Genomic DNA, 17539 nt, shown 5'->3' with positions numbered 1-17539 from the left:
GTTTATTTTTGGCTGCTTTGGGTCTTCGTTGCTGCGCGTGGGCTTTCTCTAGTTGTGGTGAGCAGGGGCTACTTTTCATTGCAATGCACAGGCTTCTCATCGCGGTGGCTTCTCTTGTTGCGGAGCACAGGCTCTAGGCTCGCGGGCTTCAGTTGTTGTGGCACATGGGCTTTGGCAGTTGTGGCGCACGGGCTTAGTTGCTCCGTGGCATGTGGGATCTTCCCGGACCAGGGCTCGAACCTGTGTCCCCTGCATTGGCAGGCGGATTCTTAACCACTGTACTACCAGGGAAGTCCCATTTGTAGATTTTTTGATGATGGCCATTCTGACTGGTGTGAGGTGATACCTCATTGTAGTATTGATTTGCATTTCTCTAATAATTAGTGATGTTGAGCATCTGTGTTTTTTGGCAGTCTGTATGTCTTCTTTGGAGAAATGTCTATTTAGGTCTTCCACCCATTTTTTGATTGGGTTTTTTTTTTATATTGAGCTGCATGAGCTGTTTGTATATCTTGGAGATTAATCCTTTGTCAGTTGCTTTGTTTGCAAATGTTTTCTCCCATTCTGAGGATTGTCTTTTTGTCTTGTTTATGGTTTCCTTTGCTGTGCAAAAGCATTTAAGTTTAATTGGGTCCCATTTGTTTATTTTTGTTTTTATTTCCATTACTCTGAGGTGGATCAAAAAAGATCTTGCTGCGATTTATGTCAAACAGTGTACTGCCTACATTTTCCTCTAAGAGTTTTATAGTGTATGGTCTTACATTTAGGTCTCTAATCCATTCTGAGTTTATTTTTGTGTATGGTGTTAGGGAGTGTTCTAATTTCATTCTTTTACATGTAGCTTTCCAGTTTTCCCAGCACCACTTATTGAAGAGGCTGTCTTTTCTCCATTGTATATTCTTGCCTCCTTTGTCACAGATTAGGTGAGAGAAGTGATTTTATTCTCATTATATTTTGAAGATAAAACCAGCAAGACTTGCCAGAGAATGGGATGTAGGACCTGAAATTGAAGGCTCAAGTATGACTTGAGAGCTCAAGTATGCTTGGCCTGAGCAATTAAGAAAATGAGGTGACCATTCACAGAGCTGGAGAATAACTGGAAGAACTGATTTGGTGTGCGAGGATGAGAAATCAGGAGGTTTTTTTGGTGGTTTTGTTTTTCAGAAAGCTGAATTTGATGTGCTTATCAGACATCAAAGCAAAGGCAGAGTCTAAAGCTCAGAGATACCGTGGAACTGAAGGTATAGATTTGGGAGTCACTGGTAACAGGTGGTACTTAAAACCTGTGGCTTTAGGATATCTGGCGGAGAAGTTGCCCAAGGTGCATAATCAAGCAAATTTAAAAATCACTGCATTAGGTCAAGTTCTCACGCAGTGGACTAGGATATTTGTTCCTATTTAATTAAGTACCTAAATAATTCCAGGCTTCCAGTTAGACACTCTTTTTTTAAGTGGAGTATTTTATTTTATTATTATTATTTTGGCTGTGCTGTGCTGCTTGTGGGATCTTAGTTCCCTGACCAGCGATTGAACCCTGGCCTCAGCAGTGAAAGTGCCGGGAGTCCTAACTACTGGACCACCAGGGAACTCCCTAGACACTTTTTTAAAAACTTGAGGTATAACTAAACAAAATGCACAGATCTTAGGAGTTCATTCTATGAATTCTTTTTTTTTTTTTAATTTACAGACAGACAGCATACATTAAAAAAAATATTTTCTTGGCCTCTTTTTAAAATCTTTTTTATTTTCTTTTTCTGGTCTTAGTTGTGGCATGTGGGATATTTCATTGTAGCGCAGGCTCTTCGTTGTGGTGTGAGGGTTTCTCTCTAGCTGTGGCATGCGGATGGACTTTCTCTCTCTAGTTGTGGTGTGGCCTCTGTAGTTTGCAGCACCACGGGCTCTAGCTGAGGCCCGCGGGCTCAGTTGCCCCATAGCATGTGGGATCTTAGTTCCCCAACCAGGGATCAAACCTGCGTCCCCTGCATTGGAAGGCAGATTCTTTATCACTGGACCACCAGAAAGTCCCCGTTCTGTGAATTGACAATTGCATGTGTCAGTGTAACATTCTATCATCTCTGGAAAATTCCCTCCTGGGCCTACTTAAATATAACTTTTAGTTAACTATAACATACAAAAGAAAGTACACAAATTACGGCTCAATGAAATTTCTACAAAGTGAACACATCTGTAACCAGCATACAAAGAAAGAAAACAGAACTTTACTTGAACCTCAAAAGTCCCCTTTTGGCGCCTTTCTGTCATTGTCCTCCCCACTTAAGGAAAGATGAACCCGATTTTGAATGTCTCGCAGTTTTAGATTTCATTTAAATGGAACCAAAAGAGAAGAACTTCTCTGTCTGGCTTCTTTCCCCTTAACGTCACGTTTGAGATTCATGCACGTTGTACGTAGCTGTAATTTGATTTTGTGCTGTACTTCAGATTCTTTACTACCATAATGGTCAGCCTGCCTTTTTCTAGTCCTTTTTTCCTCCTCTGACGTGCTGATTTTCTAATCGCTACCTCGGGCGATATATTAAGCCGAGTGTGGGATATTTGACTTCTCCGGGGTTAATGTTTATGCTCTCAACGGGGCTGCAAACATTTTCAGTCGGCCAGAGGCTAAAACAGTCTGAAAAGGGGGGGGGGCGGTTCTCAAGGGCCTTACATAGCGGGATTGCGGGAGCCAGAACAGGAGCAGAAGGCAGCCCCAGGAAAGCTCAGCCCACATTTTCTTTGGCGAATAGGCTCACTTAAACCGAATCCAAACCTGGGTGACAACTAGAGACTCGCAGGTGAAGGTACTACGGAAGTCCTTCAACAGTCTAGGAGGGGAAACCGGGACCCCAAATGCGGTGACACGTGGAAGTGCCCGCTATATTAGCACGCTTTCTACCCCGCGGGGCTACTGGGTCCCGTCACGTGGCTAACGCAACCCCACCTCCTCCCGCAATCCATGATGACGTCACCACGTCGTACAGGCTAAATCATGACGTCTCCAGAGCGCCAGCAGTCACTGAAAATAAAACTGTTCCCTTCAGGACCCGGCACACTTAACGTTCTCATTCTGTCCCGTCTTAGCATAAACACGCTTCCTTTTCTCTCCTTTTTTGTCCTTTTCTCGCACTTCACAGATTAACCTTACACAAGATGGCCGCCTCGATGGCACTGGGTCCTAGAGAGCACGGAAACAGCCGACTCTCTAGGGAACTTCCGGCTTGGACCCCCGAAGATCAGTGCGTGATTTCCGGGGTTGGGTTATGGTACGGGAAAGCAGCGGTTCTGAGCTGCGACTGCGCAGCCGGGACCTACGGGGTCAAAGTATACTACGTACAGTTGCCCGGGCGTGGAGGTAGAGGCGTTTCTCCTCTCGAACTTCCGGTTTGATCGCGAGAGTTGAGCGTTGCTAAAGAGGCGAGGTGGGCGGGGCGGGGCGGGGCCAGGCGAGGCGGGGCGGGGCGGAGCCCTGCAGGCGGTGCTTGGGCCCCGGGGGCGGCCTCGACGGAGTCGCGAACGTTCTAGAGCCGCCGCGTGCGGGAGGCGGGCCGAGATCTCCAGCGGGCTCGGGTGTGCCCTCAGGCCGCGGCCACTGTGAAAGGTGCCGGTGCGGTCTGCGCTCGGGGTGAGCGCGGTCAGTGCTGCGTTTCCTGTTCTCGCCCCTGCGCCGGTGCAGCTGGGGCCTTCCCTCACGCAGCCCGAGCATGGCTTCAACTGTGGAGGAGGTAAGGGGTCCGGCCTTCATCTTCCTCGCTCGGCCTTGTTGGAGCTTTCCGCTCCGTCTCCCGCCCCACCGCCGTTTCCCGTGCGGAGCTGCCCAGCGGCCGCAAGCGGCACCTGCCTGTCGGACCGCCTTCCTGCGTACTCGGGTTCCCGCGCTTCCCCTCGGCCTCCCACCCGCCCAGCTGCAGCCGCCCCGTTGCCGACCCGGCTACTGCGGGCCTCGGGGCCTTCGCTTTTCCCGGAAAGTTGACGATCGATGCCCCCGGCTCAGCCTTGGTCGGTGGCGTAGGTGAGCGGGGGTGTGTGTCGTGGTTCCCGGCGGCAGGTAGGTCCGATGGTGGACCTGAGGGCTGGTCACCTTCACGTTATCCTCAGGCCCTTTCCGCCCGCGTTACACTAGCCTGAGGACGTGAAGCGTCGTTGAATTAAAGCTGATTACAAAAAACTGAGTCTCGTTCCATGGTAGAGAGCAGTTGGAAGGTGAGAAGTCTTCGGTCCCAGCACTTAAATTCTCTTAGTCATCTTTTCTCTACACAGACTTTGGGCAAGTTATGGTGCTTCTCTGGGCCACAGTATCCTTTTCATAGGGTTGTAAAGACCAAGTAATAGTTCTGAATGTTCAAAACAGTGCTTGACAAAACAGTCTGCTATAGGCGTTTTTAAAAATAAATAAATTGGAAAGTTAGTTGTAACTAGTGGTGGGAAATAGCTTTTTCTCTTTTAAGCTCTTTAAAGTCTAAACAGAGGCAGCTTAACTTTTTTGGAGACTTAGTTTGCACAGTTACAGCATGGGAATAATAAACCCATTGGGTTGCTCTTTTTTTGACTTAAGATGACAGTACTGTTATTCACAGTAAAGTGTTGGGTATCCATTGACTAGATTTGTTCTCCGGAAATCTTTGCTTAATATGAACAAGAGTGGGAAATCTCACTTTTGACTTTCTAAGTCTGAGAATTTGCTTTAAATGAAGAAGAAGTATGTGTGTGTGTGTTATTCTGGATAACTTGCCACAAGTTTGTTGGGTGTTAAAGATTGGCCTTGTGGTACCATGTGCTCTGAGGAAAGGATCGCTGAAGTTACGTTACAGTCCTACATTTGGCGTGTTCAGTATTAATCCTCTTTAAAATAAGGGGCTTTCTAATTGCGGTGTATACATTTAGAGACACTTTCTTTTGTTTGTTTGAGATGAAATTCAGTTTTTAACCATTTTAAAGTGTACGGTGCAATGCTTTTTAGTATATTCACAGTGTTGTGCAATCATCACCACTATATAATTTGAGAACATTTTCATCAACCCCAAAAGAAACCCATTAAGTGGCCATTAAGCAGTCACTTCCCATTACTCCTCCCCACCCAGCAGCCACCAGTGTACTTTATGTCTCTATGGATTTGCCTATTCTGAGCATTTCATACAAATAGAGATTTACAATGTGTGGCCTTTTGCTTTTTGGCTTCTTTTACTTAGCATAATGTTTTCAGGTTCATCCATGGTGAAACGTATTTCTTTTAATGGCAGAATAATCTTTTTTATGGATATACCACATTTTGTTTATTCATAAATTGATAGACATTTGGATGATTTCCACTTTTTGGCTGTTATGAACAGTGTTGCTATGAATACTTTTGTACAGCTTTTTATGTGGATATACGTTTTCAAATCTCTGCGTACATATCTAGGAGTGGAATTGCAGGGTCATATGGTAACTAACTTTGAGAAACTGCTAAACTCCTTTCCAAAGTGCATCATTTTACATTCCCACAAGCAGTGTTTGAAGCTTCCGATTTCTGCACATCCTCGTCAACGCTTGTTATTTGCTGGAGTTTGTTGTTGTTGTTGGTCATCCTAGTGGATGTGAAGTGGTGTATCATTGTGGAGTTAATGTGCATTTCCTTAATGCCTGATGATGTTGAGCATCTTTTCATGCGCTTGAGGGCCATTTGTCTGTCTTTGGAGAAATGTCTGCACAAGGTCTTTGCCTATTTTGAGGCACTTTGGTTTTATTGCTTCCTAGTGAAGAATTTGGAAATAGATTAGAAGAGAAAGCTTTAATGTGTTTATGGATAGGGATAAAAGGGAGGTGTGATTTTGCATAAGGAAAACAAGTGAATGCCTAGATAAATTAGGTAAGAAATGCTGTATCTAAGGCATCTTAAATGTGTGTGCAGGAAAAGCACCAAAGGGATCAATTTTACTGGTTTCAGATCTGCAAATAACAGAGAAGAATTGAGGAATTACCTTAAACAGGCCTGCTGTAAAATGCTTCAGACTTACAGTGGATATCTTATTTTTGTAGTACTGTAGAGCCAAACTGGCTGTAAAGAGGGCCTGGGGATCTCTTGCTTAATTCTCAGAGTTCTCTTCTGAGTCTCCTAGAAAAAGGATTCCTATTCCAGTCAAGAAGTAAAACCTTTTGTTTAGACTCTATACGTTTACTTTCTTCTTTTTTTTTTTTTTTTTTTTTTAACTAAATCCTTACTCTGGAAACAAAATATACTCATTTAACATTTTAATTTTTTTTCATCTTGTTATTAGAATGAATGTGAATTTTGAAAGCCATTACAACAAAAAAGATTGCTTTGAACTAAAAGCATCTTGGTTCTATGATTGAAAGATGAGTTTGCAATTTTTTTTTCTTAGTAATATGAGTTTTGGGAGGTGGGGATAGAATTTGGGCAGGAGACTGGGCACAGTTGGACTTTTTATACCAAGTTAGCAGTTACAGATAGGTGAAACAAGGGCATCTGAGTTAAATGAGATAAAAGACTTGGGATAAAAGAAAAGCATTTGTTTTTCTGTTTTGCATTTTCTAAGACTCAAGAAATCTAAAGACTTTCAAGCTGTACTTTGGATATTATACTAAGTTACCAAGCATTTAAAGATTTTTATGTTGAGCCTTACATGATCTCAGGCTATAATGTCAAAGTCTTCCTGTCAGATTGCTAGCTAGTATCAAGCCAGAATGTAGAGTCATTTTAAGAGAAATGAATCCCTTGTTTATAAAGATCTCATGCATTTGCAGTAAGTCAGAGGGTAACTGGGAAAAAGCTTTAAAGCCCATTGATTTTCTAACAGTGTCTTTAACTCTCAAACTTAACACAGTGTTGACTCTGTCTCTAGAAAGTAATAGAAATAGACTTGGGTAGGCAGTGTATTGGCGTGAGAAGAAAAAAACAGGTGGCTTTTTCAGTGATCCAGGAGTGCATTGCATGTTGGATTGTTTGTCCAGGTTTTTATCCTCTGCTGTGCAACCAAGTCCCAGACTTTTGACAGTAAAATTAACCAGGAGCTTTAGAACTAAGAAGTTGTCTAACTTCTTAGAAGAAGAAATATGTCTTTATTTTTTAATCTTTTGTCTTAAAATTTTAAACTTCCTTATGTGTATTACTTGGGGTAGGAAGATCAGTGAGGACCCATCACTGACAGAAAGTAGAGTAATTACCTCAGTCAAGTTGCTGTAGCATTTCACCACACTTACCATGCACTCACTCATCTCTTTTATTTCAATATTTAAAAAATTCCTAATATCTCATGACTAGGACTGGATGTTACAAGGAAATCCACGATTCCCTTTTGTTGGATTTCTTCATGTTATAATCAGAAAATGTTTATAAATCACACTCGTATCTTGTAAATAAAATGTTATAAAACAAAGGCAGATAACAGTCTACCAAACTGGAAAAATTTGGCTTGATTACCTATTGTTACTTCAAGATTAAGTTTTCCTTTTTAAAAGAAATTGAGTTATTTACAATTCAGTAGGCTGGAGGAAAGAAGAATCCTTGTTGCTACCCAACCCTAGGAAATTTAAATGAACCTCCTATTCTTAGCTCTTATTCAGTAAATTGAAATGACCAATATGCACAATATCAAACTATTGTCTTATTTATCATAGCTAATTGATCTTTTATTTTAACACAGCTACAGAAAGATCTAGAAGAGGTGAAGGTGCTGCTGGAAAAAGCCACTAGAAAAAGAGTACGTGATGCCCTGACAGCTGAAAAATCCAGGATTGAGACAGAAATCAAGAACAAGATGCAGCAGAAATCACAGAGGAAAGCAGAACTTCTGGAAAACGAAAAGCCAGCTGCTGTGGTTGCTCCTATTACAACAGGATATACAGTGAAAATCAGTAATTATGGTATGACTCGCCCCTACATACAGCTCTATACAGTTCTTTCTGCCTCTGAGCAACATATTCCTTAGTAGTGACCCACTAACAAAATCAATTTTTTAATAGTTTTGAGTGTTTGTTTTTGGCGATTTTAAAGAGAAGACCCATTAGTTCTTATTTAATAAGATGCTTTTTAAGAGATTAAAAAGAAAATGCTGCATTCTAAAAGCAAATTAATTAATAAGAGAGCAAGATTAGTACAATGTGAGTAGCAGCAAGAAGGAACCTATTCTGAAATATATTCAGTATATATGGACACAGCTTTTTGTTTTGTTTTTCTTCCTGTTTTGCATTTCTGTTTGCCAAACAACCACCGATATTAACTGAGGAAGAGAATCCAGTTGTATTCAAAAAACATTTTTGAGCACCTAGTATGTGCCTTTATTGTACTTGGACTTGTGGATACACAACAGTGAGCAAGACCCAGTCCCTGCTCATAGTGTAGTTGGGACATAGACATACAACTAATACCATAACAATGTCATAATACCATTTTCCCTAAATTGATTATAGACTTTTTTTATTTTGGAAGCAATGCAACTTGAAGTCTGAGTAATGAGCTCTCACGAGGGCAGGGACAGTCTTATTTTTCTTTGTGCTCACAGTATCTAGCACATAGTAAGTACTTAATAAATATTTCATTAACTGAATAGAGATTTATAAAGTATTATGAGAATATAGCTGATAAAGTAATTCTGCTGGAGGGGAGGAACAGTCAGGGAGAATTAGAAGAGACATTTGAGTTTAAAAGGCGAGTTCATCAAGTATGAAGAAAAGAAGGGAATTGCATGAGCAAAGGACATGAGTAGAGACGTGAAACACATCATGCGTTTTGGGTATTGTCATAGCAAAAAGCAGTGTGTGTGTTGTGTTTAAGTGATGTACTGCAGTACTATAGGAGATACGCTGTGTACTTCGTTGACTATAGGAAACTGGTCTGAAGGTGGTAGGATTCTGGCATAGTAACTAGGAACCTAGATTTGTGTTTAGGGAGAAATAGTTACCAATGTGGAAGATGGGTTGAATGGATGGGAAGAAACTAAATGAAGTACAGAACCCTCTAGAACATCTTTTTTTTTTTTATTATTAACACTAGATTTCTATAGGACTAAGAAAAAGTCATATAGTACAATACATAAATATATATTTTATTATATGATGTGCTTTTTATGTGACTTGTGTATTTTCTGTTAGCAGAATTCATCTAGGTTAGAGACTAGCTTGATAATAAAAAAATGAAATAACTTCTAGATATTGGTAGGTTAATTAATTTGGCAGATTTGTATGAATTTGACTCTCTAAATTTATATTCTGCTTTATCAGGGAAAGGAATTGAGGAAGCTAGGATTGCATTTGTTGAACTTCTTAGAGAAGTAGAAATGATTATGGAATTAGCTAATACTGATTAGACAAAGCTGATGTTTAGCCATCCAGCTTGGTGGAGATTATCAATATTTAGGAATAGGACAAAATTATATCCATAAAAAGGGGAAATGAGCTACAACTAAGGAAGTATTTAACGATCATATTGCTTACTCTAAGGAATAAAAAGAACATGGGCTTTGTGTTCAGTAAACCTGGATTTGAATCCAGGTTGTTTCACTAGCTAGGTGCCTAACTTTGGGTAGATTACTTAACTGCTTTGAAGCTCAATTTTTCCATCTAAAAAGTTTCTTATATCTTTATTTCTTTCATGTTTCTATTACTAGATTTTTATCTTAGTGAGTTTTATTATGAGCTGTGTGCATTTGCCATTCCAGAGATAGTATCAGACTTTATTCATGGTGCATTTTTTGTTGTTGTTAACCAGGATGGGATCAGTCAGATAAGTTTGTGAAAATCTACATTACCTTAACTGGAGTTCATCAAGTCCCCGCTGAGAATGTGCAGGTGCATTTCACAGAGAGGTGAGTTCTCATAATGGGGAAGACAGTGCCTTATTATGGGTTCTTTTCAGCTTCTAAAATTCTGCTTAAATTTAAAATTATCCTTTACATCTGCTTTAAAGGTTGAGTCTTATCATCTGGGATGGCCAGGTGCACATCCTAAAGTAAAACTGGCTTTATTTCCACAACGACTGAAGAGCACCTTTCACAGAACCAGAAAGATAAAGTGTTCACTATTGTGTTGTAGGTCATTTGATCTTTTGGTAAAGAATCTAAATGGGAAGAGTTACTCCATGATTGTTAACAATCTCTTGAAACCCATCTCTGTGGAAGGCAGTTCAAAAAAGGTAGGTTTACTTTTTTTGTTGTAATATTGTCATAATATTTTTTTCATAATATTGTGAAACCTCATGAAATTACCTGGCCAGTTTAGAATTAAGATGAACTAGAATTAATTTATCCTGTTTTATTTGAACATATCAGTGCTCATTTGTGTATGTGTTGTCTGTGGCTACTTTTGTGTTTCAATGGCAGAGTTAAGTAGCTACAACAGACCATGTGGCCCACAAAGCCTAAAATACTAATTATCTAGCTCTTTACAGAAAAAGTTTGCCAGCTCCTGCTCTAGAAAAATAATTATAATATTGCATTAGAATCAGGAGGGTGTTGAATAAACGGAAAATGGTTAAGAATGAGACTTGAGTTTTTAATGCCAGTTTTATCACATATTAGTTGTGACCTTTGGCAGCTCACTTAATCACTTTATACCTCAGTTTTCTCATTTGTACAATGGGAATAATAATTTGTTTTACAAAATTGAAATAAACTGTCTTTGAAACAATATTATTCATTTTTCACTAATTCAGATAATCCTTCTGTTCCTACCTAATTTAAATAAATGAAGTTTAATGCTCCTGGTACACAGATGTGCCATTCTGCTGTGTTTACATAGAGTTATGTAGCAGCTTAAAGGTAGTATCAGAATATAATTTAATGATTAACTTGTGACTCCCTGCTCCCTTCTTCGTCCACTAATCACATGTTGAAGTATTACTCAAGAGTCCTAGAGTTATGTGGATCATTGTTGAAAGGGTTGTATATTCTTGCTGTTTCTGCCCACCTTCCAAACTCCCTAACCGATACTGCCTTACATGATTTTCTGCCTGTCTCTGACCCCTCTTACTGTTTTATTCTCTCCTTCAATCATCAGAATTCAGCCATTCCTCCTTGTTTTCAAAGACAGCAGAATCATCTCTTCCTGTGTCAACTGCCTGGAAGGCCCTCTTTCCTGGAGCTTGGGCCACAGCTCACATTTCACCCCAGAGAGGCTTTCCTAGTGAAGTTCCTTCCCCAATACTCATTAACATCCTCTTCGTCTTGATAGCACCTAGTATTTGAAGGAGTTACAGTTTGTGTATGATTTTCCAGCTTATTCATAAAAGTATTACTAGCACCTAAAACGGGTCCTGTACGTAACAGTAACTCGAGTAATTGAGTAAATAATTATTTTCTAAATATTCATGCTTATCTCCATGTGTTCTAAGTTGTACCTGTTTTCCACTTTTCTTCCAGATTAAGACAGATACAGTTCTTATCTTATGTAGGAAGAAAGCGGAAAACACACGGTGGGACTACCTGACTCAGGTTGAAAAAGAATGCAAAGAGAAAGAGTGAGTCTACTTTCATTTATTTAAGAATTATAATGTATTCTCTGCTAGGGTTGTGGATGTTCATCAATAATGGAGGTGTATAGTCTGCAATTTGACCATTTACCTTCTAATGTCCTCTGACTAACCCAGTTATATCTGCTTTCACTTGTCAGAGGGCACCTGAAGAGGGCATGTATCTAGCAAGTTGCTTTTTAAGGAGGTCTTTGTACTTGTGGTTGGTTCTTTTGTGCTGGTTCTTAACCCTGGGCCAGTGGTGCTGCTATATAGGTACTGTGCTCATTCCGAGAGATTACATTTCAGTAGTTCCATAGTAGCCCAGATACCCATATATGGTTTTTTAATTCCACAGAAGTTTCTGATATATAGTTAGAATTTCACTATCACTGGTATAGAGTGAAAAAGAGAATATTTTTATCCTACTTAATAATGGCTATTCTGAAAAATGTTTATTCAAAGATAGGTCCATCCTAGGTAAAACATTCCTCTGCTTTCCTGCAGTGGTAATGTACTACGTTGAGTCAATTAGCCACCCACATTTCTCTCACTCCTCCCTCCCATAGCCAGTGTGCATTTGGGATGTGGTTGGCTAAGGTGTTAGGCATTATCTGTGGAATTGCTTTTAAATCTAGAATGGATTACCCGAGTATAGGAACCTGTTTTACTGTTACTGTATCCCCAGGGTCCAGTACAGAATCTGGCACTTAATAAATGAGGTAAGTGAAAAATTAGGTATAAGGTTAATGAGCCCAGTTCGCACACTGATTGAACTAGAAGTGTTGACTACATTGAGGACTGTGCTTTTATACCACCAGGCCCAAAACTCAGGTGTCTCAGGCTTAAGAGAAGGCTTTTCTAATTAAAAAACATGAGCTTCAGTATGTGTCCATATATAACATACATTTGTTTTTTCTCAAATTGTTTCATATGAGGAAACATGCTTTTAAGAAAATTAAAAGTTTAGAAAAGTAAAAGCTTATTTCCTTACTTCTCCTGCTAAAAATTAACCTAAAATCCCATAGTCCCGATAACCCCTTACCGTTTTTTAAATTAATTAATAATTAATTTTCGGCTGTGTTGGGTCTTTGTTGCCGCACCCGGGCTTTCTCTAGTGCGGCGAGTGGGGGCTGCTCTTCGTTGCAGTGTGTGGGCTTCTCACTGCAGTGGCTTCTCTTGTTGTGGAGCATGGGCTCTAGGATGCGTGGGCTTCAGTAGTTGTGGCATGTGGGCTCAGTAGTTGTTGCTCGTGGGCCACGTGGGCTCAAGAGCGCAGGCTCAGTAGTTGTGGTGCACAGGCTTAGCTGCATGTGGGATCTTCCTGGACCAGGGTTCAAACCTGTGTCCCCTGCATTGGCAGGTGGATTCTTAACCACTGAGCCCACCAGGAAAGTCCCCCTTAACCGTTTTTGATGCCCATTCTTTGATGCACTAAGTGTGGTTATAGATTGTTTAAGATGAATTTGTGCGTGTTTTGATTGTCAGGGTATGTTTGGATACTCTGTCTTTCTCTTACCTCCACTCTTGTACTTCCTACATACTAATTTGTATCTTTTCATACTTAGTAATCATACCTATAAAATTTGTTAGTAAATGGGATTATTTATATATATTTCTATATTCCATATAGTATTATATGTTTCATGTACATTATATATATTTCCCCATTATTGATTGCGTGTGTTTTCTTTTTAATAGAAAGCCCTCCTATGACACTGAAACAGATCCTAGTGAGGGATTAATGAATGTTCTAAAGAAAATTTATGAAGATGGAGATGATGATATGAAGCGAACCATTAATAAAGCCTGGGTGGAATCAAGAGAGAAGCAAGCCAAAGGAGATACAGAATTCTGAGACTTCAAAGTCTTCTTGGGAACTGTGATGTGGAAATATTGATGTTTCCAATAAGGAAATGTTGGTGAGCTGCACAGATAAATTTGACATATAACTACTTACACAGTCTAAGTAAAGGCATTGAATCCTCCATTTCCTGCTGGAGGATTTATTTAAATAAAATATGCTTATTAAACAAACACTCCCTCCAAAGATGGTTTCCTTCATTTTATTCAAGAAAAGGGTAATGTATTCTAGTGTGACATGTAAAGAAGCAAATCTTACCTAATGAAAATGCCACATTGTGTGTATTACTGTTCAGCTAAGAGGTAGAAACAAAAGTTATTGCTTGCCTTTCAGTTCCTGACATCAGCTCCCATCAATGTAAGAATAAAAATAAAACGTGAATTTTTGCATAAAATGCAAATTCATACCTGTGTTTCATGGTTGTTACAGAGACTGATGTATTCACAGCTTAAGTAATGTATATACCATGAATTATGCCCTAATAATCTAATCACAAATATTTTTCTCTAGATTTAAATATATTTATGAATAAATTGGAAATAAATCGAAACTTGAGAATACACAAACATATGTACCAGTAAGTGCGTTTTGCCATGGATCAGATGGCTTGTAAAAACAATAACTGTAAAGTGAAAATAAATATGAAAATCCATCTATTCTGCTGAATAAAAACCTATCATCTAGCAGATGTCCAGATGTATGTCAGAAAAGTCAGGCTTTTAGGGGAATTGTTTATTTCAGAGGGTATTACTCCCCCTAAAATCAGAAGAGCAAGAAAGATGCCTGTAATTTCCATAACTATGTTGTATTAGAGCTATTTGCCACTGCAGTTAGAAAAAAGCAAATTAAATGCATAAGGAGAAATCCAAAACTACTACAGTTAATAAGAAAATTTGGTAAAAGTACTAGGGTAAAGTTTGGTGGGGTTTAAAATTAACAAAAAACCAGCCAATATATAGGATAACTATTACTAAATATTGAACACATTATAAAACCTCTATAATTAAAGCTGTGATGTTGGCACATGAATAAACAGACCAGTGGAACAGAATAAAAAAGACCTAAGGTGTATGGAAGTTTTAGAATATAGTAAATAGCATTTCAAAACTATGGGGAAGAGATGGGCTCTTATCGAGATAACTAAAAATAGCCATATGGGTACATTCCAAACTGATCAGAAGATCTAAATGTAAAAGTGAAGCCACATGAGTACTGAAAGACTCCATCATAACCTCAGTGAGGGAAAACTATACTATGTGACTTCCTTAAAATCTGGATGTAACAAAGCTAAATATTGATAATTTTAACTACGTAATGTTTACATGGCAAACCCCCCCCCCGCCATTTACCAAAAACATGACACATTGAGAGAATTCCAAAATTATTAACAAACACTTCGGTAGAAAACGGAATGTAAGTGACCTTTTTTTGCTTTGTTTATAACCTTTTTGGCTGTGTTGGGTCTTCGTTGCTGTGCATGGGCTTTCTGTAGTCGCAGCGAGCAGGAGCTACTCTTCTTTGCGGTGTGCAGGCTTCTCATTGTGGTGGCTTCTCTTGTTGCAGAGCACAGGCTCTAGGCACACGGGCTTCAGCAGTTGTGGTGTGTGGGCTTAGTTGCTCTGCAGTGTGTGGGATCTTCCTGGACCAGGGCTCGAAGCTGTGTCCTCTGCACTGGCAGGTGGATTCTTAACCACTGTGCCACCAGGGAATCCCTAAGTGACCATTTAACATATAAAAAGAATTTAACATATAAAAACATACTGTATTTTAACTTTTATTGGAAAAACTAAAACATACGGTCTATTCAAGGTATGGGGAAATACATACATGGTAATGGAATGAAAAGGCTGAGAAGCTTAAAACTTGTATAGAAGAGTAGTTGTTGGTAGTTTACCAGAATTATATGTGCATTTATCCTCTAATTCACAATTCTACTTCTAGGCTCTTTCCCAAAAATAACACTGGCAAAAATTTGGAGTGATATATACAAAAGATTGGAAGCACCCAAATGTCAACTCATAGGGGACTAGCTGAGTAAACTAGTACTTTGGGACATCCACACAGGAAGTACTAATAGTCACCAAAAAATGATTATTTCCAGATATTGATACACAGTGATCAATCAGGCTACAGTAAGTGGAAAAGCAACATGCAGAACATTGTTTATGCTACACTTAACTACCTTAGTGTCGGAGAAATGTGAATATACAATACATGTATTTGCATAAAATTCAAAAAGGAAGAGTAAACCCAAATAAAAATGGTTACCAATAGGGGGATGAAAGAGATGGAATGGAAGCAATACTGTGACTATCTTTTTCTATAGTTTTGACCATCTAAAATTTAAGCATTTGAAACCTAAATAAAAACGGGGAATGAGATCAAGATGGCGGAATAAAAGGATGTGGAGCACACTTCTTCATACAAATACATCAAAAATACACCTACATGTGGAATAATACTCAGGATTCTGGCAGAAGATCTCATACAACCAAAGCAGCAAGAAATACACCATGTAACTGGGTAGAATGAGATCTGTGCCCTTGGGAGGGAGCTATGAAAGGTTTCCTCACCCTGGGATCCTCCTACACCAGCTGAGAGGTCAGCTAGGAAAGACAGCTTGAGAGTTGGAGGATAGTGCAACACCTAACTTGTGGCAAGCAGGACAGAGACCAGCGCAGAGGGTCCTTGTTACCTTGCTGCTTTTCTCAGCAGGAGAGAAGCACCTGCTTGATGTGCACAGCAAGTCGCTGCTGAAACTTGGGTTTCAGCTGACAGACGGGGAGAGGACTCTTTGGAGACAGCCTGGAATGTGCTCAGGGTCACAAATGGGGGTGTGCAGGATGGAGCCTGGGTTCGCCATGGGAGCCCAATTGTTAACACACACATGAGAGAGGGGCATGGCCCCATCATAGCAGCCTCATTCTCGGCTTGCTCACAGTGGACACAGGTCAGCCACTATGAGTTCTAGGAGCAGACAAAACACCAGTGGGTTGCCCACACGTGGAGGCAGGGCTGAGGGTAGTGCCAACAACAGTGTTCTTTGTGAGCACACACAGTGAGTGACAAATGACATCAGAGAGTGCAGGTCCTGGTGGACAGCTCCTGAGGAGGAATATGCAGTGGCTCCTTTGCCAGATGGAGCACTCCAGGCCCACCTACCTCACACCACAGTTTATAATCAGATCTGGGGGCTTTCTACTCTTAACAACTGGGGAGCAGACCCTGCCCCCAAAGGGCTATGACAACCACATAGGAAAGAGGAAGCCCCACTCAACATCCAGTGCAGCCTCTGGTCACAACACCAAACACTCCCTCTGTCTCCCTCTGTTGGGAAAACGGCCAGCACACACTGAGGCAAGATGTGGTAGGCATCCATAACAAAAAGAGCCCTACGACCAAAAATACTGGACTCACACAAGCTACACAGGGATGCCTGCACATAAAAACAGCCCTTCAAGACCACAGTAGATACTGTTTTCCCTAAATTCATAATAGATTCAGAGAAATATAAGGAAGAAAAAGCAGAGGAGCTATTCCCAATTAAAAGAACAGTGAAACAGCCCTCTCCGGTCTACCAGACCCTGAGTCCAAAAAGGAGGTAATAAAAATGCTGAAGGGATTAGGAAAGAAAGACTGATAGAAATGCGTATCACTGTGACAAACTATAAAGAGGAGCCAATTAAAATTAAGACAAATTGCCAAGATGAAAACCTATCTAGAGGCAATAAATAGCAAAATAAATAACGTAGAAGAATGAATACATGATCTGGAAAACAGAATAATGGAAACCACCCAATCAGAACAGCAGACAGAAAGACAAATGAAAAAGAATGAAAGCAGCATACGCGAGTTATGGGATAATATAAAGCATGCCAATCTACACGTAACAGATCTCAGAATGAGAAGAAAGAGAAAAGGGGATCGAAAATGTATTTGAAGAAATTATAGCTGAAAACTTCCCAAACCCAAAGAAAGAAACATATCCAGGTAAAGGGAGCACAGAGGGTCCCAAACAAGATGAATTCTAAACAGACCTACACCAAGACATATCAAAATTAAAATGGCAAAAGCTAAACAGAGAGGATTCTAAAGGAAGCAAGAGAAAACAAGGAGTCAGTTACAAGAGAACCTCTATAATGCTACCAGCTGATTTCTCTACAGAAACTTTGCAGGCCAGAAGGGAGTGGCAAGATATATTCAAAGTTGTGAAAGGGAAAAACCTACTATCTAGCATA

General features: G+C 40.1%; 1 protein-coding gene across 1 annotated transcript; it reads left to right on the top strand.

The window, feature by feature from the left end:
• Nucleotides 1-3470: 3470 nt before the first annotated feature.
• On the top strand, nucleotides 3471-13474 carry CACYBP (calcyclin binding protein). The gene is made up of 6 exons (XM_060091220.1): nucleotides 3471-3719; nucleotides 7638-7857; nucleotides 9701-9797; nucleotides 10024-10123; nucleotides 11349-11446; nucleotides 13139-13474. Exons 1-6 carry the CDS (start codon nucleotides 3699-3701, stop codon nucleotides 13293-13295), a joined length of 693 nt encoding a protein of 230 aa, XP_059947203.1. The 5' UTR covers nucleotides 3471-3698; the 3' UTR covers nucleotides 13296-13474.
• Nucleotides 13475-17539: the final 4065 nt, after the last annotated feature.

The sequence above is a fragment of the Mesoplodon densirostris genome, chromosome 2, assembly GCF_025265405.1.
Source record: "Mesoplodon densirostris isolate mMesDen1 chromosome 2, mMesDen1 primary haplotype, whole genome shotgun sequence".
Taxonomy (NCBI): Eukaryota; Metazoa; Chordata; class Mammalia; order Artiodactyla; family Ziphiidae; genus Mesoplodon; species Mesoplodon densirostris.
This window is presented reverse-complemented; position numbering and strand designations above follow the sequence as displayed.

Coding starts and splice junctions, on each gene's coding strand:
- CACYBP (XM_060091220.1), top strand. CDS start 3,699: ATGGCTTCAACTGTGGAGGAG. Junction 3,720..7,637: donor TGGCTTCAACTGTGGAGGAG/GTAAGGGGTCCG, acceptor ATTTTAACACAG/CTACAGAAAGATCTAGAAGA. Junction 10,124..11,348: donor TGGAAGGCAGTTCAAAAAAG/GTAGGTTTACTT, acceptor CTTTTCTTCCAG/ATTAAGACAGATACAGTTCT.